The 23,166-nt window shown below is 38.6% G+C and overlaps 2 protein-coding genes across 3 annotated transcripts; both read left to right on the plus strand.

Moving 5' to 3' along the window:
• The first annotated feature begins 606 nt into the window (after nt 1–606).
• LOC139134006 (zinc finger protein 154-like) lies at nt 607–16,624 on the plus strand. 2 transcript variants are annotated; one of them, XM_070700838.1, is made up of 4 exons: nt 608–660; nt 756–907; nt 4,614–4,736; nt 13,482–16,624. In XM_070700838.1, exons 2-4 carry the CDS (start codon nt 775–777, stop codon nt 14,558–14,560), a joined length of 1,335 nt encoding a protein of 444 aa, XP_070556939.1. In that variant the 5' UTR covers nt 608–660; nt 756–774; the 3' UTR covers nt 14,561–16,624. The 2 variants fall into 2 exon arrangements, with proteins under 2 accessions (XP_070556940.1, XP_070556939.1); XM_070700839.1 differs by lacking the exon at nt 4,614–4,736 and having other exon boundaries at nt 607–660.
• A 12-nt stretch (nt 16,625–16,636) lies between these two features.
• On the plus strand, nt 16,637–20,853 carry LOC139134004 (uncharacterized). The gene is made up of 11 exons (XM_070700837.1): nt 16,637–17,492; nt 17,599–17,702; nt 17,993–18,060; nt 18,174–18,286; nt 18,450–18,559; nt 18,700–18,801; nt 19,168–19,260; nt 19,542–19,684; nt 19,854–20,009; nt 20,119–20,238; nt 20,583–20,853. Exons 1-11 carry the CDS (start codon nt 16,957–16,959, stop codon nt 20,637–20,639), a joined length of 1,602 nt encoding a protein of 533 aa, XP_070556938.1. The 5' UTR covers nt 16,637–16,956; the 3' UTR covers nt 20,640–20,853.
• The last annotated feature ends 2,313 nt before the right edge of the window (nt 20,854–23,166 follow it).

Here is a 23,166-nt window from a genome sequence, read left to right on the forward strand (position 1 = left end):
GTCCCATTTGTTTGTCACCGATGCAAATAAACATATTGTACAGATTGTATTTGACATGGTGGGTACATTTGAATTTCAGCATATTTGTTTGTAAAGTGCTTTTAAAGAACATGTTATTGTTAAACAGAAAAAACGTACATCCCTTCGTCATGCATCATCAGCAAAACAACAGAGAAAGCTACCATGGAGACGACAAATATCTTGAAAAGAGATGAGAATCATACTTCCTAAACTGTTGATGACTGATAAACAATTTTAGATACTGATTGTAGATTGACATTGTTATTGATTGGAAAACCTAACAATCTGATAAAATCTGATAGAGAGATTTTAATGACCTGTGATTAGTAGAATTGGACACTGTTGGATACTTTTGAAAATTGTGCAATGAATAGTCGCACACAACCCGACAGCCCGAAGGATGATTATGAGGGGTTTCTTGAACAGTTTATATCAAGTAGAGGGTGATTTAAAAGGTTTTTGAGGTTTTGAGGATGGATTGAAAAAATTAAAATTTCAATCGGGATTACTCCAACCCATTTTCCAGTATTTTTTAATGCAGCCCGTGTCTTTGTGCAAAACGCCCCCAACGGCCCGGATGTTTCTAAGTTCAGTTGAGAGGTCACAAGTTCATCCAAAGCGTGGTACATGGATCCCCGGGTACGTACTCCCTCCAGGCTCCGTATTACATAGCCGTCGCCGCGCGGTGAGGCGCAAATTCAGTGAATTTTACGTCTTTCTGATATATTTTTCAGCAAAATTTGAAATATAAAGATGGAATCGGTGGAACTAATGAACAAGGATCATCTTCTTTCGGATGTGGAACCCTGTGAGAGAACAAACTTTAATGGCGGTGGTGCCAGGTCATTCAAGTTCAACAACGACTGGGGTGTTTTAAGTCAACAGGGTACGTATGGTCAAGTTGAACTGAAGCGGAGGTGAAACTAGCAGTAGGTCCGCAGCTGTGGTGTTTTCGGGCGGGACTTCTGCCTTTTATGGGCTGGTTTTGACCTTCAGGTTTTAACCCCGCCATTGCCCTACGGCCCACGGGTTACCGGTAAAAACGTGAACGTCAAAACCAGCCAACAAACGGAAGAAATCCTGCCCGAAAACATCATGCACCACAGCAGCTGTGGTTCCACTTCTAAGGTGAAACACCCGTATATAAGAACTTGTGATCTGGTACACTCTGATGGCCCATGTGACCAAGAAAAAGATGTTTTTTCAGGGTCAAAGGTGTTGGTTTTCCGGCGTGTATCTCAAAACACTGCAAATAACGCACAACATACAATGTACCATAGAGATAGACACAAGGAACCTTATCAAATGCTGCGACAGAAATACCCAGCCGGCTCTATCATTATTTTTTAGGGGTAGCCGACAGTGTGAAGTAGTAAACTACCGAAAACGCGAATAGGTTTGCTCGCAGTGGTACTGTAGCGAGACCCTTGACCTGAGCGCCAGATGCCACTAGAACCACTGAAACATCACAGTTAACAGAACAGGTCCTACTAATTACTGCCCGTGACTGCCCGTAGCTGCCCAGGACTGCCCGAGGACTGCCCGAGGAGCAAGTAGGCAAATTTTCGCCCATTTTAACACTTAGCCAATGGGTTGAACTTGTATCATGCCCAGTCAACCAAAAATATTATGATTTGGTGTTTTCTGTAGCGGTTTTAGAACCAGAAAGATGCCAGGCTTTCGACTAGAAAGACGTCCCCATCTTGATTGTGAGATTATACCATTCAGTAAAAGGGGTGGTAGGCTGTCAGGCTGTACGCCCTCAGTGAGGTTATTGTGCCACCTCTCGGACTGAATGGTATCTCACTATCAAGCCCGCGACGTCCTTCAAGCTCAGCGTCTTCAGTGTTCCAAAACTGCCGGAGAAAACATCAGGTTAATGCCAAATCAATGATATTTTTGGTTGGCTGGGCATGACATGAACTGAACCTATTGGCATAGTGTTATGGGCGAAATTTGGCCCATTTTTTCCTCGGGCAGTGCTCGGGCAGTTCTCGGGCAGTCCTCAGGCAGTCGGGCAGTCACGGGCAGTAATTAGTAGGACCGAACAGAACATATGACTTACTGAGCTAGGCAAATTGTCTTATGGCTATTATCAGTCCCTCATACCTTTTGGGCACCCCTAAAATAATGGTTCACTGGGTACTCCTGTGTCAGCATATTTGACAAGGTCCAACACAATTATTAAGTCCTGCGTATGGATCATGGTGTGTGTTCACGGCGTTGCATGGCCTCAACAACACTGGGAACACACAGAATCGTGTGCAGGGCTAAGGGAGACACTTGGAAGCCGTTGTTATTTAGGGCTGGGAGATCGGAGGAATCTAAAGGGGCCACTCAAAAAATTGAAAACTACAAGGTGGGTTGCTCCAAATGTGGAGATAAGGGGGTTACTCAGTTTGGGGTGCAATATGAATTGAAACACCTCTAAGACTGCACCATTTCACACATCAAATTCTCAAAATTTTCCATGCGAGAGGGCACCCCCGTCTCGTGCACTCCCGTGTGGGTGTTCTGACAGGTTTACTTTGTAAAATCACCGATTGAAAATGCCTCTATGATTGCACCAGGCTGCACAATTGCAGGAATCAATTACAACATTTTACACGCAAGAGAGGATGCAACCCCCTCTGACACTTTCCCCCCTAAGCCTGCTGTGTGTTCTCCCCCCCACTTTGAAATTCTGCCCTGTCAGATATCTTAGTGAAAACCCTGTCACGATACTCATACAAAGTAAACAATACTATATGATTGGATACTGGTTATACCATGAGCTTTTATATGTACATTTTGTTGTGACTTAGACATTGATTTTGTTGATTTCACCCTTTTCAACCGTCATGAGATAACCAATGATAATCTAGCAGGGTATACCAGAATTTGAAAGGTCTTTACTATTGCTGTATTTTTGTAAATTTTACTATTATATGTATTGGGGGTTTCAGTCAAAATTTCTGTCTTAGAGAAAGGGGTTACTCAAACTCATCATGGTTGCCAGGGGTTATTCACAAACTTAGGAGCTTCTGATGAAATTCCTCTGACCCCATCACACCCCAGTCATAAATAATGATAGCTCCCCAAGCTCTGCCTGGCAGGGCTGTGTTGTTCCTGGGTTTAGGACTCTCACCAAATAAGGCCATAGCTACAGTTCTGTGGATTGAGATTTTGCCTTGGTACATGTATTTTAGTTAGATGGCGGTGCAGGTCAACCCAAATACCAAGGCAAAACCTCGAGCTACATTACAGCAGCCAGTGAGGCAATTCAGAGCTCTGTCAGATACAAGTAAAGAATAGTGGACACACCACTGATTGCGAACTAAACAGGAATTTCTTAGGGGCTCTAAAGTAATCAGATGAGTGGACTTCGTAGGTCACTAACAAAAATCAAACACACTGAGTCCACCATTCTGCAGTCTTTCCCATACATTTACAGTATTTCCTGTATACTGTACATAAGTTTATGTGCCCGAGAACAGGTGACACTTTGCCGGACACCAGGAGGGCACATTGTCTCCTGCTGACGGGGACACATAAACCCATGTATTCAGGCAATAATATTTTCATTACATGCCTCTTACACTGTTAATGCCATATTGCATTTAATAGTTACATGCACGGCATTCTCAAACAATTTTACCATTATTGAACAGCATTAAACAGATTGTAACGAAAGTCAAAATAGCAGTGCACACATGGATATTTTAAATCTAGCATTACATGTAAGTGTCTCGTTTACCTTGATGTTGCAAAAGTGGAACGGCTTATAGACAGAGTAACTGTAAAACCAGTACGTCATTCACACAGCCCGCTGACTCCCAAGATGTTCCTATTCAAATCAATGCACTGATTTGCACTCATATCGAGGCATGTAATAAGATATCACTTTTATCAACAATAGGACAACGTGACTTCCAGAGTTTTATCAGATGTTTAGAGCAGTATTTGTGTATTGGTTAAAGTCATAGAACTATGTTAAAAGTTTAAGGTTTACAATGAAGTGATGAAAGAGCTGTTCCCACAGTGTGGTGAAATTATGAATGTCCAGGTTGCTTAAGATTCCAGCAATTTTTTGAAACTTAGTTGTGCTGGAGCACATTGTTATGGTGTTTATATTTTCAGTGAATATATCTGACCATTTTTCTTCTTTCAGTTAGGGAATATCATAGATTTGCTGTTAATGTTAGGCCAAAGAAAACAACGTGCTGTTCCTATAACTTGATTTACCCTATTTTTTACCTGTCAACCCTAAACTTTTCAGAGTTTCGTAAACGTGGAAGTAAAAATTATAAGAAAGAAAAAACCATAAACATCACACATTTGTTACTTGGCATTTGATTTTTGCTTGAACGAGGAAGTCTTTTGTTTTTTTCCTTTTATCTGTATGATACATTTTTCTGGAAATGTTGTGGCCTGTGTTCACTGCCCTTACCCCCTAAAAATGCATATTTTTAAAATAAAAAGACTTTGGGAAAAAATTCCTGCCGACCTACCTACCCTATTTTGAAAACCATGTTATGGAAACAGCACAATTTATCTTTTTTTGGCTTAACTGTATAGCTTCTTGACATTGAAACATTTTTTATTTCTTTCAGAGTGTTGTGCAATTTTCAAAGGTCTAAAACATGTTTACAAAATGCATGAGCTAGTGAAACCATTAGAGACACTGACTGAAAAGATGTGTCAACAATATCAAGACAATACATTATCAATGAAAGGTAAGGATATACAGGGCAGATGTTGAGTTTTGTTTGGTATTATGTGTTTATATGTGTCTGCTTGTATAAGTGGATCTAACACAAGAATATGCTACATACATATAGTGCACATGTCTACATCATTTTGCTTTTCAATGCAACATTGTAATATGGCAGCCATTTTGTCATGCTCAGATCTGTTGCATGATGTACATGCTGTAACTCAATAGATTTTCATTCCAACTTGACTATGAGTTTGACCATGTTTTGCGGTAAATGTCAGTAAGTTTGATGTCAAATGAATGGCCTAAGAAAGGATTCACCACCTCCTAACACAGTACAGCTGAACTAGTCTCATACCTAATTTTTAAGGGTTAAAATTCTGAAGTCACAGGCCTTCTGTATGAGCTTTACTGGGGTGCTGCATGAATTACAATGAACTACAGTGTGGAGGAGGGGGTCACAGTCAGAGAAAATGGAAGAAGTATGTTATGATTACTTGAACCACACCACACTTTTTAAGGACGGGGATTTTTGTCAAGTCATTTTTGGACTGTGATGTCTTTGCTAGTTGACAGGGTGCCATACATGTGAATTCGAATCCCATCGAGAATTTATTGTTTATGGGTAGATCTCAATCCCTGGTTTTTAGATTACTTCTTGCAGACTTTGAGTATGTACATTTTAGCCCTTTGTTTTTGTTTGAAATTTTTATCAAGTCAGTCTATAGTTCTACTCTGGAATAAAAAGGATGCATTGTGTTCTACAGACTCTAACAAAAATAATTATGTGATGGTGGTACAAACAAACCATTGTGCACATGTGTTTCTCTGTGTGTTGTGTGTAAGGCTGATAAATGACCTGCGCCTTGAAGGAAATTGGCTGACTTTGCACTCACTTAACTTCATGTTGTTTACTAAGAACTGTAACAGGAAAAATGTGTCCAGAAATGTATTTGTTGGCTGCTATTGTGTGAAGTATGAATGCCAGAATTGATTTAATGTTTAGAATCAGCTTCAGGTGATCAGTCAGCTAAGTGTGCCAAAATGGCATCATTTTACAAGTGGTATAGCCACAAACTGATGACGTTAAATCGCTGTACACAAAACCCAGAGGCTTGTAATTATGGCAATGTGTATTGTGTATGGTGATTTGACATCATCAGTTTGTGGCTATACCACTTGTAAAATATTGCAGCCAATACAAACTGATTGTCAGACATTTTCATGTCATTTGCTGAGGTTTTACTTGATATCGATCTCTCTGATCACTCATGGTTTTGATAGCCATGGTTTCATGTACTCATATTGGACTGAAGAGTTTAAAAAATATATTGCTTTCACAACTTTGACTTAAATATTTTACATATGTGCCTGTACTTTTTTAATCCCCGGACTAAGTCCAGGGGACTAACAGTGTTGCGGCCAGGAATTTTACATCAGGGGACACTGTGTCCCAATACCATTTATTTTGGGGGACATTTTGTACATTTTGGGGACAACAAGCAGTTGTCAATCAAATTTTGCATTATTTCATAACACATTAGTTGCACTGAACAAAATTCAAGCTAACGGGACCGCGTCGCTATGCTTGAATTTCAGGCAATTAAATCAGTACCATATCTGCCGCAAATCAGAGCTCAGGCGGACTACCGTCAAGCAAATATCAAGTGCAGCGTTTTAATTACTTTTATAATCATATAGCTAGCTCCAAAAGTACGCAAGTGTAAGCCTCAAAATAATTATGCAAAACAAAGATCATTGTCAGTAACAGATATTATTTGTAGACTACATTCACAGTCGACTCACGAGTGCGCCCGAGGTGACCCGCAGTACAGAAGAGTGCGGGACAAAGGCTTCCGTTTTGGGGACATTGTCGCAAGGGCGCGTCCTGGCGGCAACACTGGACTAATGGTTAGGGCTCCGTCCATCCGTCCGTCCGTCCATGCAGATATCTCAGACATGCCAGAGTCAATTCCTTTAAAAGTTGGTACAAGGATAATACACTATGGCACATGTGCACACACCGTTGTTTTTTTTTGGTGTGGCGTGCATAGTTAGTGCTAATTTGCATAATAATGATTTTTGAAATAGAGTTCTGTTTCTTAAAAGACTGCACCAAGTTTGATGAAATTTTGTACACATGTTGGTCACACAGAGCTCTAATAGCACACAAAGACATTTGTCAGTATTTTGTCAATTAATTGCTAATTTGCATATTTTATGAATTTTCATAATTCCTCTAATACTTCAATAAATACTGACTCAAATTATATGAAACTTCTTACAGATGTTTATATACCAGAGCTGTAACTTTGTACAAAGCCATTTAGCAGGATCATGTCAATTAGAAGCTAATTTGCGCATTTGAGAATTTTTGTAATTAAGGTGATGTCAAGAAATGCCAACTCATATTTGATGACACTTGGTACAGATGGTGATATACCAGAGCTGTAGCAGTATGCAAAGACATTTAGCAGAATCATGTCATGTAATTGACATGCTACTGCTTAATGTCTTCACACACTGTCAGAGAATAAAGAGATTGACATCTGTACTACGAAATAGCGCACTAATTAGGGAATTAAATATACAAATTAGCAATTAATTGACAAGATATCACTAAATGTTTTTCTGCACTATTACAACCCTGTGTGTCAAAGAATTGTACCGAGTTTCATCAAATTTGCTGCAGTATGTCTGGACATATTTCCTAATTACAAAAAAGTACTGTGGCCAAAACTACCTGTTCTCCGCATTCAAAGTCTGCGTCGCATTCAATTGTATTTCTCTCACATATGTCGCCGCATTCAAAGTCTGCGTCGCATTCAATTGTTTTTTTCTCACATATGTCTCCGCATTCAAAGTCTGCGTCGCATCAAATGTTTTTCTCTAAAGAGTCAAGAGGCTACGTTAGGCTATAAAGTAATTTCTTTTTATTTCCTACGACCAGTCAGAGCGTGAAGAAAGGGAGAAGAACTGATAGAGAAAACTGAGAAAAACTCAATAATAAGCTTATTAATAGTGTTTGGGCCGCCTGTGGCCCATCTAGGAGAGGAACAATTAGCTGCGACGCAGACTTTGAATGCGGGGACATATGTGAGAGAAAAACAATGAATGCGACGCAGACTTTGAATGCGGAGACATATGTGAGAGAAAAACATTTGATTGCGACGCAGACTTTGAATGCGGAGACATATGTGAGAGAAAAACATTTGATTGCGACGCAGACTTTGAATGCGGAGACATATGTGAGAGAAAAACATTTGATTGCGACGCAGACTTTGAATGCGGAGACATATGTGAGAGAAAAACATTTGATTGCGACGCAGACTTTGAATGCGGAGACATATGTGAGAGAAAAACATTTGATTGCGACGCAGACTTTGAATGCGGAGACATATGTGAGAGAAAAAAATTTGATTGCGACGCAGACTTTGAATGCGGAGACATATGTGAGAGAAAAAAATATGAATGCGACGCAGACTTTGAATGCGGAGACATATGTGAGAGAAAAAAAATTGAATGCGACGCAGACTTTGAATGCGGAGAACAGGTAGTTTTGGGCCACCGTAAAAAAGCATCAAATATGCAAATTAGCAATAAAATGACATGGTCCTGCAAAATGTCTTTGTACACACTTACCGGTATGTCTTTGGTATAATATGAATATCTGCACCAAGTTTCATCAATTTTGAGTCAGTATTTCTCGACATATTATAGGAATTATGAAATTCATTATATTTGCAAATTAGCAATTACATGACATGATTCTGCTAAATGTCTTTGCATACTTACTGCTACAGCTCTGGTGTATATCACCATCTGTACCAAGTGTCATCAAATATGAATTAATTGCCAATTTGCATATTAAATGAATTTTTGTAAGAAGGCTGATAAATCAAGAAATACTTCATCAGATTTGTTGAAACTTTAGTAGAGATGTTGAGCTCTTGTTGCTTTACCTACCGGGGGTATGTATAAGGACGTTTATCACTATCATGTTAATTAATTTTTAATTTGTATATTTAATGTATTTTCCTCATTAGTGTGATATGTCCAGATATAGTGCATCAAATTTTATGAAACATGGTACAGATCATCAGTGTTGATCTTCCAGTACTGTAAAAGTGAACAGCAACAACCTGTTGATAAATTATTAATTGACTTATTTAATGACCTTTTGTCATTAGGGTGGCAGCCAAGATTGGCTAAACAGGGAAACAATGTTTGTAATTAGAGATCTATATTCTGAATGATGGCACTAAATCTGATGACACTTTCTGCCGATGTTGATCATACAAAGATTTACCAGTCAAGAAAGGCATTTTAAATTTAGCAGTACATGTATCAATAGCTATTATAGGAAGTCTATTCTGTACTGAACATGGGGACATTTTTTGCTCACGTTGTCACACACGTGAGCATATGTCGTAGCGATGTCTGTCTGTCTGTCTGTCTGTCTGTCTGTCTGTCCGTCTGTCTGTCTGTGTGTCTGTCTGTCTGTCTGTTGGTCCATTTTTCTCAAAAACGGCTGAACGTATTTCAGTCAAATTTGGTAGACATCTTCAGAATTCAAATGGCTAGAACTGAAAAGGTTTTGGTGGGCGTGGCTTGCATATTAATGAAGTTATCACAGTTTTAATTTTTCTGATACATGGTAGTCTATGGGAAGCCGGTATCTGTGGTTTGAGGGCGCTATCCCACGTTACACTCTGGCTAGACGATGCTGAAATTAGACTCGGTTTCGGATTCGGTTTCGGATTCGGTTTCGGATTCTAGAGACTGAAAGAAATTTTATATTTTCAGCCAATTGTTACACTGTGGAATACTGGATTTTCCTTACTTTCCCTGGACCCTTTTTTCAGCTAAAATAATATCTAATCACACTAAACAAAGTGAAATCAGTATATAGGGATAACTTAGCAATACAAATTTTTTGACAAAATGTCATGTGATCTCGATGACCTTTGACCTTAAATATGAGTATATGTCCATAACTCAGTAACCACAAGTGCTACACCCTTCATATTTGGTATGATGGGAGACCTTATGACATCACATCCTGTACCTTATTAATTATGTGCATATCTAATTCTGAGCCAGCAAATAGAGCTAGAGGTCTGATTTTTGGTATATAGGTATAACTTAGCAATACAATTTTTTTGACAAAATGTCATGTGACCCCAATGACCTTTGACCTCAAATATACATATATGGCCATAACTAAGTAACCCCAAGTGCTACACCCTTCATATTTGGTATGATGGGAGACCTTATGACACCACATCCTGTACCTCATTAATTATGCGCATATCTAATTCTGAGCCAGCCAATAGAGCTAGAGGTCTGATTTTTGGGTATAGGGATAACTTAGCAATACAATTTTTTTGACAAAATGTCACGTGACCTCGGTGACCTTTGACCTCAAATATACATATTTGTCCATAACTCAGTAACCACAAGTGCTACAGCCTTCATGTATGGTATGATGAAACACCTTATGACGCCACATATTGTACCTCATTAATTATGCGCATATCTAATTTTGAGCGAGCCAATAGAGCTAGAGGTCTGATTTTTGGTATATAGGGATAACTTAGCAATACAATTTTTTTGACAAAATGTCACGTGACCTCGGTGACCTTTGACCTCAAATATACATATTTGTCCATAACTCAGTAACCACAAGTGCTACAGCCTTCATGTATGGTATGATGAAACACCTTATGACGCCATATTGTACCTCATTAATTATGCGCATATCTCATTCTGAGCGAGCCAATAGAGCTAGAGTCTGATTTTTGTATATAGGGATAACTTAGCAATACAATTTTTTTGACAAAATGTCACGTGACCTCGGTGACCTTTGACCTCAAATATACATATTTGTCCTAACTCAGTAACCACAAGTGCTACAGCCTTCATGTATGGTATGATGAAACACCTTATGACGCCACATATTGTACCTCATTAATTATGCGCATATCAAATTTTGAGCGAGCCAATAGAGCTAGAGGTCTGATTTTTGGTATATAGGGATAACTTAGCAATACAATTTTTTTGACAAAATGTCACGTGACCTCGGTGACCTTTGACCTCCATATACATATTCTTCCATAACTCGGTAACCACAAGTGCTACACCCTTCATATTTGGTATGATTGGACACCGTATGACACCACATACTGTACCTCAACAATTATGCACATATCTCATTCTGAGCAAGCCAATAGAGCTGGATGTTTGATTTTTGGTATATAGGGATAACTATAGGAGAGAAATTTTTTGACCAAATGTCATGTGACCTCGATGACCTTTTACCTAAAATATATGTTTATGTCAATAAATAAGTAACCACAAGTGCTATGTCCTTTGTATTTAGTAGGATGGGAGAGACCTTATGACAACACACGCTTTACCTCATTAATTATGTACACATCTAATTCTGGGCAAGCGAATAGAGCTAGAGATCTGATTTTTGGCATATAGGGATTAATTAGGAATATAATTTTTTTTTTGAAAATGTCATGTGACCTTGATGACCTTTGACCTTGATTATACATATATATGCATATTTCAGTAACCACAAGTTCTATACCCTCCAATTTTGATAGGATATTAGACCTTAAGATGTCACATCTGTACCTCATTTATAATGCGCATATGTATTTCTTGGCTGGCCAATACTGCTAGAGGTCTGATCTTTTTTCCCAATTTAGAACCGTAACTCAGACATGCCTCATGTGTTTCAAATTGGGAACAACGACATAGACCTATGTGCCCATAGATCTCAACATATACACTCCAATGATACTTCTTAATGACCACATTTCCGGCTGACTCGCAACGTGTTTGCAAGGTTATATCTGATTGGTCGATTGTCACTATTCACAGCAACTTAGGGAGTTTATTTGTATTATTTAATTGTAACTGTAAGATTCTGCCAACCAATTGGATAACAGCTTCGAAATCACTGCAAGTCGCCCCCACATTTTCCTGCCCCATCAAGACTAGTACTCCTATTACAAGTGGGGACTATGTCATTGTAAATGACTTGTTGAGTTAATGGTTGTATCACAGTATTCGATATATCTAATTCTGTATTTTTTTCCATTTTATATTCTGAATAATTACATTAAACATATTTCACTGTCTCCAGTACATTTCATTTAAGTATTTTCACTTCATGCACTTTATCCCTTTCACACATGTTCAAATATCTGACCAGAGAACAAACACTAAATAGTCCAGGATGGGAGCTACAGTGTCATTGACGCTATTTTTACTTCAGCCAATTCCTAATTTGCATATTAAATGAATTTTCATACTTAGGGATATTCATCTGAATTGACTTGATCAAAATTGATGTAACTTGCTATGTACATTTCAGACACTGTAATACAATATTATTGAAAGTCATTAATCATTTTCTCTTCAGCAAATTCCTAATTTGCATGTTTAATGAACTTTCCTAATTAGAGATATATATCTGAATTGACTTGACCAAAGTTGACAAAACTTGCTACATATATTGCAGATACCATGATACAACATTATTGACAATCATTAAGCATTTTTACTTAAGTCAATTCCTAATTTACATATTAATGAACTTTGCTTATTAGGGATATATACTGGGATTTACTTGATCAAAGTTGGCAAAACATGACAACATTGATGATTATACCTGGTTAAAACAATATCGAAAGTCATTTCACATTTTCATGTCAGCTAATTTACAATTTGCATATCTAATGAGCTTTCACAGCTCGGCATATATGGCTTGAAGGACTTGGCCAACGGTAATTACACTTGCTATATAAATGACAGCAGTCAAAGAACTTTAATATTTTTATTTCAGCTAATTACATATTTGTATACTTCATGACCTTTGAGAATTAATCAGTGGTGATTATTGTTCATTATGTTGATCATAATACTTTCAATGAAGTTGCAAACATGTGGCAAAGGTTCAAATTTACACATAACTGTATGAAAACACGTGAGCATTTTCAGTTCATATCTGGTTGGTTTCACATCTGGCTTTCTGACTTTCTAATGTCAAAGCCATTACTCAGACAGGCCTGGACTGGTTTCTTGTGGATTAGTTGAATTTTGACATTTCACGAGCCAGGGCATGACATACCTAATTCTGTCCAACTTGGTTAAAGGACATACATTTAGTTTATTACTAATGTCTACTTGTTTACAATCCAATCCAACATTTACATCTGTCAAAATCAGGGCTTTGGTACCTGCGTTTCTTTTTTCATGTGCATTATATTGACTTCAATTTTTAGTCACTTCTAGTGACAAAGTCCAAATTTCAAGGGAGACTGTGTCATTGTCAATGACTTGTTCATAATCTGTCCCTTGCTGTGCTGTGCTATGGATGTGACCTTTGACCTATAAGTTTTGGATTGAAGATTGGTATGATAGCTATTGCTGTGCTCTTAACTAATCTAATAAAATCCATGAAAAAGTCCATGTTTTGTCCAATACTACATGAAGTCATCATTAACATCAAAAGCCTACCTCTCTCTGTACCAAGAGTGCTCTATGGAGCCATGGATGTACAAAATTTGTACATCCATATGGAGCCATGGATGTACAAAATTTGTACATCCATATGGAGCCATGGATGTACAAAATTTGTACATCCATATGGAGCCATGGATGTACAAAATTTGTACATCTATATGGAGCCGTGGATGTTACTACCTAACTCTACTGAACTGTTTGATATTTATCTCTTCACTAACAGATGCATCAATAATTGTACAGAGTGTTATGCAACATTGCCTGATAACATTGGAATATTGCATGTCCAAACCTGAGAAAAGAGATGAAGACCCAACTCCACACCATGAGGGTGATCATATTGAAAACCAAACTACATTACACAAAGATTCCTTCAGTTTGGTGGAGTGCCATTCTCATAATGGTGACGACAATGATGGTGAAATCAGCAATGAGTGTGGTGAAATTTATATGATCAGCAGCTATGATGGAGCACATGGCTTAATGAATTATTCAGGGCCACAAGAAAGTGAATGCGAGGGGCTTGCATTGATCCATTCTGAACTCAGGCCATTCCAACGCATTGAGTGCAGTAAAACATTAATCTCAAATGGCAATTTTGAGACTCATACTTTGACCAACTCAAGTATTAGACCACATGAATGTAAAGAGTGTGGTAAAACATACAGCCATAAACGCAGTCTTAAAATGCATATGTTGATCCATTCTGGTGTCAGACCACATTGCAAAGAGTGCGGTAAAACATTTACACAGAAGGGCAGTCTTAAAAAGCATATGTTGATCCACTCAAATATAAGACCACATAGTTGCAAAGAGTGTGGCAAAACATTCACACTAAAGAGCAGTCTTAAAACGCATATGATCACCCACTCAGAGATCAGACCACATGAATGTAAAGAGTGTGGCAAAACATTCACACTAAAGGGCAGTCTTAAAACGCATATGATCACCCACTCAGAGATCAGACCACATGAATGTAAAGAGTGTGGTAAAACATACAGCCATAAAAGCAGTCTTAAAATGCATATGTTGATCCATTCTGGTGTCAGACCACAATGCAAAGAGTGCGGTAAAACATTTACAGAGAAGGGCAGTCTTAAAAAGCATATGTTGATCCACTCAAATATTAGACCACATAGTTGCAAAGAGTGTGGCAAAACATTCACACTAAAGAGCAATCTTAAAACGCATATGATCACCCACACAGAGATCAGACCACATGAATGTAAAGAGTGTGGCAAAACATTCACACTAAAGGGCAGTCTTAAAGACGCCCATTGTTATAAATGCCGGATTACGTGAAGGGACGCTCATTATGCAAAGGGACGCCGTGCGAGTAACTTGAACTGAGAGCTCCAGAGTTTGCGCTGTTTTGCGTGTTTTTTAAGGCAAATTATGAAATGGGAATGTTCTACAGCAGGGTAAATACCTTATCAAAGCATAACGACTCCACCTTTTTCAAACCGATATGTTTTCGGGACAATTTTAGTGAGTAATTGTGCGTGGCCAGTGAGAACTTCGACCCAGGGGACGCCGATGGTGATTTGAATATCGCTGTCAATCAAACCTTGTGCAAAGTAAGGCACGAGTCAGCTGGATGTGTACCTAATGAACATTAGCGTTCGCCTTATCTGCTAACGGTGACTATTAAAACATAAATAAAAAAACGTGTCAAGATTTCTATGTTGAAAGACGTGCGCAATAGTTTGTTTACGGTTCATCTATATACTCCAACTTTTGAACCTACCTGCCGTATTTGAGCTGAAAAAAACCTTGATCACATTTTACAGTCAAGTCGACAACATCTTAGTAACCGTGAAGAAATGTATTACTGGGTATTCTCTTTTTGGAAAATTTGGTGGCCCTGAAAAGGGCCGTTTGGTTTGGTTTGGTGGTTCCGACCCTACACCCAACGATGGCCAACGTACGGTACGCCGGGCAAATTTGGGTATAAGGCCCGGACGAGAGAAGTCACGCAAAATGGCATCACTTCTCTTCGTGTGACGACTACGTCATCAGCCTGCATCAATTGCAGTTTTCGGGCCAAATAGCGCTCATCACGCCAAGCGTGTATCCGGTCCAGCATATTCCAATACCTCCGATAGAGTCTGAGTCGGACAGATGCGTTGTCATTGCCAGGCTCTTGACCAACGCCAAGCCACTCCTGCCTATGCGTTGTCACACAGGGGTGGCAGAGACAATACTGACATTCGCTTTCGTCGGTGTTTGGATCAGGTGGCGTATTGGGCCATTGTCTGCCATTTCGGATGTTGTCTTCGCTTGCCTTGGCAATACTTCGTCTACCACGACGTGATTTCGCTGATTTCGGAATGTAGGTGACTTGCCACCCATGGCAATCGAAAAGTGCTTCGATGGCCTTCAGCTGCTCTTGAGAGACGGCAATTCCGACCTTGTCCATGCTGATGATAGACTCAGAGTGACGAATCAAGAAATATTCAAATTCAACTTCAATAAAGCTGTTCACACTTGACGTTATTGTTCTGTCATTACTATGCAAAAATAAATGTTTATTCGCATTTTTACATCACGCTTTTGAAAATTACGCATGCAAGAACGACGAAAACACATCCAATAGCACTGATCACAAATGACGTCACTGTTCTCTCTCATAAATATGCAAAAATAAATATTAGTCTGCATTTTCAGCATGAACGACGAAAATAAAACCTGCTAGCGCTACAACGGTTACTAAAAGTCACGCTTGTTCGTGGTATTTTATGGCTCAGACTGCAAGCTGCAACAACAGCGGCACATACAACAACGTTTGTTTGAATGTAGGCAGCCCTGTCCGAAAGTTGCGCGCGTACAGCTATATTTACAGTAGTAACAGCCCTAAAATCACGATCAACGCTATAAGAGACTGCTAATGTGATGAATACTCAAAGACATATTCACGAATCAGAGTACAGGGTGCAAAAATCAGCCATGAATTCAACATTGATAAAATTTGTCCGAATTTCAAGCAACAGTAACTGTTCGATGTCGCACGTGAACAGCTATATTTACCGGTAGTAAAAAAAAAAACCTGCAACCGTGAACTGCGCTATACCCCGTCACAGAGGTGTGAAGCGGTACGGTATCAGAGTTTAGTTTCCCACGGAGTGTCGCTTGGACCTCCAGGCTTCTTGAGTATCCTAATCAGACAAGGACTTGTCCGTGCCCTAATCAACCGAATGTTTATTTGACTTCCTCTGTTTTGTTCTATCGTACCATCGTCACTTCCCTGGGCCCAGGGTCCATGATAACACTGGCGCCAGACTGAACGAAAGGCATACTTTTTGTTAGTCACGTGAGAGAAATTTAGAACATAAAACAAGGTTTGCGTCATACTCATCCGTGATCTCGAAGCGTTTTGTTACTACTTCACCCTGCATCGCTGTACGCTTATTTTGCTACAAGGTAAATTTATCGTAAAACGCTCTTGTTGTCAGATATACTTTTGAAAGTTGAAGTTAGTTAGTACTTTTGTGATTTTTTTTACCGATAGTTTATTTACTTGCTTTGCGATTTTTTCATTGTAGTTTAGTCTTATTTGGCAGTTTTTTAAATTACGCAGTTTCCTTTTTCAGCATTTTAATATTTTTATCGCTATCACAGTTTCTTTGATTTTGAGCCTAAAGTTTATTTTATAGCAGTTTTTAAAGATAGATTTTAAAATTTAGATTGAAACTTTGAAAATGGAACAGGGAGATCAGAATAGGCAGGTTTTTCCATCAATGACTAGGGAAGCGATCAGGGTTCGTAACTTACGTCGAGAGAGGGATAATACTGTACGAGGCACTATAGACTTCGTGGCCCCTACTGCTGATGAGAAGAGAAACCTGCAGAAGAAGATAGCAAAATTACGATCACAACTGAAAGAAGGCCGTGCCACAAACTTCGAAGTGTTATCAGAAGCCCTGGACTTCTTCTTTTCCCAGCACGCTACTGCAGATCCTGGCAACTCTACAGGTGTGTTCGACGGCCCTATATACCAAAGCTGTCCGCAGGATAACACAGAAGACAAAATGTATCTTTCGACAACACATTCGATTCAGAACTTGGTTTCGACGGTAGAAGCACACGCCGGATCGTGTCGCAGTCAACTTACATCGACACGAACTATCTGGTTGGGGCATGCCGGAAGAGTAAGCTTTTCTTGTTTGGAAGGCCATGCGTTCAACTGGAACTCCTCTCCGTATCTGCCAAACGGAAGGTTACTCGTAAACTACAGGTATGTATGACGTACTTCATTCAATCATTCGATTTATGTCTGTTAAGTGGGTGAATTATTACATTTTATGAGAGCCCATTTCTCACACAATTTTTTATTCCTTTAGGCTACTGCACGGCTTTTACGCGTCCGGGACACGAGAGGAGACATATGAAGTCATCACCAGCGGAGCCAAAATGGGAACAGTAAAACAGGCATACAGGAAGACATGTAAGTTTGCTATTTCCTTTCACTGTCTTCCTTTTCTTCTTACACATTACAGTGTGAATTCTTGACAGGCTGACTGAGGAAGCATGTTTATGTTCCTCCAACATAACATTACAATAAATAGAATTGGTTTGACTATCAGAGCATAGGTCACAAAATAATATCTTGTATTTTGAAAACAGAGTCGCTACGAGCTGTGTAACGCCTATATATAATGACCAAAGCCAAGTCAAAAGTGTGGAATATACTGTATTTTAACCTGCAGACTAATTCAATATTTTTACGTTTAACAGTTTTTGACAAGTATCGACAATCAGTTCATGAAGAAACAGTCAAATCGTTGGAAGATGCATTGCATGTGGTGAGTATTGGTCTTTATACAGGATACAGTTTATTTGCAACGATCTAGAAGCTTATAAATGTAAGCATAAATGCTTTACACATTTCACAATATCATTATCCTTTCAAATCCAGGAAATTGCATCAGAAGACAGGGCATCCAATCCCGGCATTGACATCATGAGCGATGCACGCCATGGAACACGAAAAAACTCAAAAAACACTGATGTGGTTATCCTCGGTGACATGTAAGTTTTCCAACATCTATCAACATTAGAGACATGACTTACGTAATCAATTTTACTCATTTTGACGACAAACCGCACTCGCTTTGAATGTGCGACTTTGAATTTACTACTTGGCCGTCTTCGTAATAAATGCCCATTTTTGTAACTGGTTTATTCCTCATAGATCTCACAAATGCATTCATAAAGAGGTGATAACAAAAGAGGATGACAGCTGTACACAACGGCATGAAATGGTGGGCATGCGAAAGTTTTACAACTGGGCAGACGAGAAAGGTAAATGTATATTAATTGAAAAATGTTTTATCTGTGCATGGATGTGTATGTAGTGATTGTACTTGTATGCTGAAACTGTCGATATGCCAAAATTTCCTAATATTTCCATGTTACAAAAGGAACATTGTGATCATTTATAGGTGTACCAATAATAGTCCATGGGCATGACAACAACGCTTCTGTGAATAAATTCTTGAGGGAAGAGCGACCAGACACTGTGAGCAGCAACGACACCTGGCATGGTGAGTATGCAAGTCAAGACACACACACACACACACATATATACACACATATATACATATATATATATATATATATATATATATATATATATATATATATATATATATATATATATATATATATATATATATATATATATATATGTGTGTGTGTGTGTGTGTGTGTGAGTGTGTGTGAGAGAGAGAGAGAGAGAGAGAGAGAGAGAGAGAGATATGTGCACATATCATTGTGTATCAGCTGCTGGTTTATTTAGTAATGTCAATTATTCTGAACAAATCATATTTGCTGAGAATGAAGGTCTGTTGAGATTGATTATATTAACATTTCCCCGAAAGAATAAATGTATCTATTTAATTTTTTTTCAGTGACTAAGGCAGTTGGAAAGGAGATGAAGAAGATATCGATGGGCTCAAACCGCAACCAAAATGTAACCTGGCATCCACAACTCTCAGATAAAGGTAATGTCATAAAAAGTATAATTCCATTGAGAGGAAAATTGCAGCAAAAGTTATTGAAATTTTAATCATCGATATGTAATAATGATACGAGTATTCCAACAGATAGTCGAAAAATTTGTTGTACTCTTTACAATGCAAGGTGTTTCTGTCAAGGATGTTGTAAGGTAAAACTCTTTTCACGAATTTCTGCTACAACTACATGTGTCTACTATGTAAGAGTAAATCCATAGTCGAGAATATTCATATCAAATGTAGATGTTTGTATGTGTATATTATGACAGGATCCGGCATAAAGACGCACTGTTATTGGTCCATGAAACGTGCGAAGCAATATCTTCAAGTCAATGGAAACACGCCCGAGGTACGGGCAGAGGCATCGCGTCAATTACGTCAAGACCTGGACAATGTTGTGGCACACTATCAAGTAAGTACTGTGAATTTAAAAAAAATACCACCCATTGAAAGTGTCTTATATAGTATGATAGTTAATGTCATATACCGCAGTCAACGAACTGTGCTTACAGCATACACAGAGCTTGAATAAATAGTTGAACATGTTTTCAAAAACATTTTCTCTTAAATATTTTTTCAAGGACAACCACACATATTGTGACCAATCATCCAGGTGTCGTCGCCAAGAAAATTACCAACCGTCCTACCGGGCCATAAGAAGTCCAACAGCGGCTGAAATGCTGAGGAAGGCATTACAAAAATCAGCGATCTACAAACATCCTGAAAACTACATCGACGTGAGTTGTCTTTCCTCTTCTTTTATTCATATTCATATTGTGCATTGTAACATCTTTCTTACTCAGCAGATCTAGTAAATATTTTTCTTTACTTTTTTTCCATTCACAGTGTAAGGATACCCATTATGTCGAAAGTTTCAATAATGTGGCCCTCTTGTACCACGACAAGCGAATAGCTTTTGGCAAGACCGGGTATAAGTTTCGAAGTGACCTCACCTGCTTGGATTGGGTAATGTTCATTATTGATTGTTTCTTTTATCATAGGGTGTCCTTCCTGATCAGCACTTAGGCATGACATGACAATTGAGAACTAAGGTCAGGAAAAATTTTAAGATGACAAAATTTCACAGGCATGAAACATACACATTCGAAAAGATTGTAGTTGGAAAGCGGTATGTGTTTGTTTCTCTCTTACTGCAGTAGCATTTATCATTGTAAAATTTATGAGCGTATTTTACTGAGTAGTGCAACAAAACAACTCGCTGCCCCTTTCATCTATCAAGCCAAATATTGCAAGCACAATGTTTCTATCTGTGGTCTCACAATATACTCTTTACAATGTCCATGTTTCAGAATGAGAATGTTGATCGGCCATGCAGTACACCAACAGTCTTGGAGCTACCCCTCTAATTTGCATAATATCCTTTGCGAATCGACCCCCCGCAAAGGTCAAATCATCAATGGCGGTCCACACAAACATGCGAATCCCGGAAGCATCGTTTTTTCCGCTTGCACTGCTAAATTATTGCTGTTCGGGGCAAAATACCAAGGTAAATATTCACTGTTGATGTTTAGCTCTCTCATGGTTTTTGAAATATGTGAAAATAAAGCGAAGAAAATCCAATATGCACGCTGTCTTATTTACGGTGTGGATGTTCTGATCGAAGGTCACATCCGACACATGATATGCGGAGGACCAAAATGACAACTTACTGACCTTGAACGGAATTGCCGATTTAACATTTTTTAGTTACATCGTTTTGACAGCACTGTGCGAAATTTTAAGATTTTTCGTCGGTGGCCTTGCATTTGGGGCAGTGTTGAAATGCACCTGTCATTGTATTGTGGGATCGACCATAGGCGTATATGAACACCACAGTACACACGCGTACGATGTAATACTGTGAATCATGGGGGGTTTGTATCATACTATGCCACTGTAACGTAGAAGCATACGTGTAAATTCTTTGCAAACGTTGCAAATTAGAACCATGAGGACAAATTATGCCATGAATACGTAGATGAGAGAATAAATTGAAAGTAGCAGCCAGTGACAGCCAGATATCTAATCATCGTCACAATCAGAGTTGTACGTTGTTTCAATGTGACCTTCATCATTCCCACCAGATAATTCAATTACATCATTTTCTGTAAGATCGTACTCCACCTCTTCTTCCTCGATTTCTACTTCATAGTCCTCAATTACAGACACATTCATTTCTTCAAACTCTAGAATATCATCAGGTACAGTGCGGACATTGTAAATTCCTGCTGTATTTGTGCAGTTTTTACACCTGCAACCAGGGCCACACTGTTTGTCCCTTTTGAAGCACCTGCAAATACGACGGTTGCAGCCAGTCGTGCATCCGCACCCTGTTGTGTATTCGTATACAGTTTGTTGTACTCGATCAATATTTTCAGGGCTATCCCAAACAATTTCTACAGCATTATTTGAGACAATTTTAAAACCATATTCATTATAGTCAGGAAGTGATATGTGTGATTTATGTGACTGGTTCCAAATTTTTGAAACAAACCGAGATCTCAGCCAATGTAAAGAGAGTGCTGTAGGATTCGGTAAGCACTCATTTTCCCCGAGTGTTCTACCCTGAACTGTATTTCTAATTTTTTCAATCCAAAGAGTGTGCATGTCTAGGTCATTTTGACAACCAGTCTTGTGCTTCATTTCTTTAAACATATCCTCAGGGCTTGAAAATTCCTGAGAAAATTCACTATAGTATCGTTTGAAATACAGAGTTCCAATTAAACGATAGAAAGCTAAGATGCTGTCATCAGAATCAGTTTGTGCAATACTTCCCACAGCATCAACTGATTTACCAGTGATAAAACTTGCATGTTGAAAGAATGTATTCATAAACCCAGCCTTTCCAAATCCCACAAAAAATGACACATAATCACACCCTGAAGTGATAAATAAAGATTGGAGGCTCATTGTACGCTCATTATGTGGAATATCAGCCAAATCAGGATCTCTAATAATTGCTTCATGCAATTTGTTCAAACTTAAATATGACAAATTTGAAAAATTAGCATTAAGTTGAATAATGATGTCTTTTGTTTTCTGTTGATTCCCATCAAAGTAGTCAAAGTAACCAGAAGACATATAGGGCAAACCTACATGATAGACATCTGTATCCGGTGAAAATATCATGATTTTTGAATGGCTTGCTTTTATCGCATGAAGCCACACCCTTGTATCCGTTTCTTCATGATTACCATTGAAAACCGTACATTCTAACAAATCTGTCTCTTGTGTGATGATGTATGCCTTTCCTTGCCTTTCTCCACTGAAACCACCAACAACTAAAAAGTCATTGTTAGGGCCAAGGTAAGACTTCACCATCGTTGGCAAATGGTTGCAAAGCAGATTAATTAATGCACGCTTATTTTTCCGTTCAGCTATGAAATTCGCCCAACTTTCTTTTGGCAAGGGTGAGTTTATATCCATATTTTCATAGATTTTACTCTTAGCATTTTTCTTTACATCCCTCCGTGCCCTTTCAATTGTCTTTGGACTTGGTTTGTCAAATGATAAGGCATTAGGGTCATCAAAAATTAAATGGACACTATTGGTATTGTTTCTAAAATGGGCAAGATCCATCGCTTTATCAAATATTGGAAGTAATCTTTTAATGTTTTGTGATGACTCCTTATAGGTGCCCCTTGAATTACAAACATTCCTTCCAAATTACAAGATTAGGGGTCCATCCATTTGGCAGATTTTCAAAATTGATATTTTCATTTGCATATCTACTTTTGAAAACTTTTGTGGCATTTGATTTAGTTGACTGGTGATACATTGTACCATCAGCATTACAGATTGCCCTTGGGAGGGGGATAAACTGTTTGAATGACTCTATTGGTCTACCAGTTTTAATCGAATGAGCAATCTGTTTTTTGAGACAAAAATCAACAA

This window comes from Ptychodera flava, chromosome 5 (assembly GCF_041260155.1).
Source record: "Ptychodera flava strain L36383 chromosome 5, AS_Pfla_20210202, whole genome shotgun sequence".
In the NCBI taxonomy this organism is placed as follows: domain Eukaryota; kingdom Metazoa; phylum Hemichordata; class Enteropneusta; family Ptychoderidae; genus Ptychodera; species Ptychodera flava.

Coding starts and splice junctions, on each gene's coding strand:
- LOC139134006 (XM_070700838.1), top strand. CDS start 775: ATGGAATCGGTGGAACTAATGAACAAGGATCATCTTCTTTCGGATGTG. Junction 908..4,613: donor GGGTGTTTTAAGTCAACAGG/GTACGTATGGTC, acceptor TATTTCTTTCAG/AGTGTTGTGCAATTTTCAAA. Junction 4,737..13,481: donor CAATACATTATCAATGAAAG/GTAAGGATATAC, acceptor CTTCACTAACAG/ATGCATCAATAATTGTACAG.
- LOC139134004 (XM_070700837.1), top strand. CDS start 16,957: ATGGAACAGGGAGATCAGAATAGGCAGGTTTTTCCATCAATGACTAGG. Junction 19,685..19,853: donor ATGTTGTGGCACACTATCAA/GTAAGTACTGTG, acceptor TATTTTTTCAAG/GACAACCACACATATTGTGA. Junction 20,010..20,118: donor ATCCTGAAAACTACATCGAC/GTGAGTTGTCTT, acceptor TTCCATTCACAG/TGTAAGGATACCCATTATGT.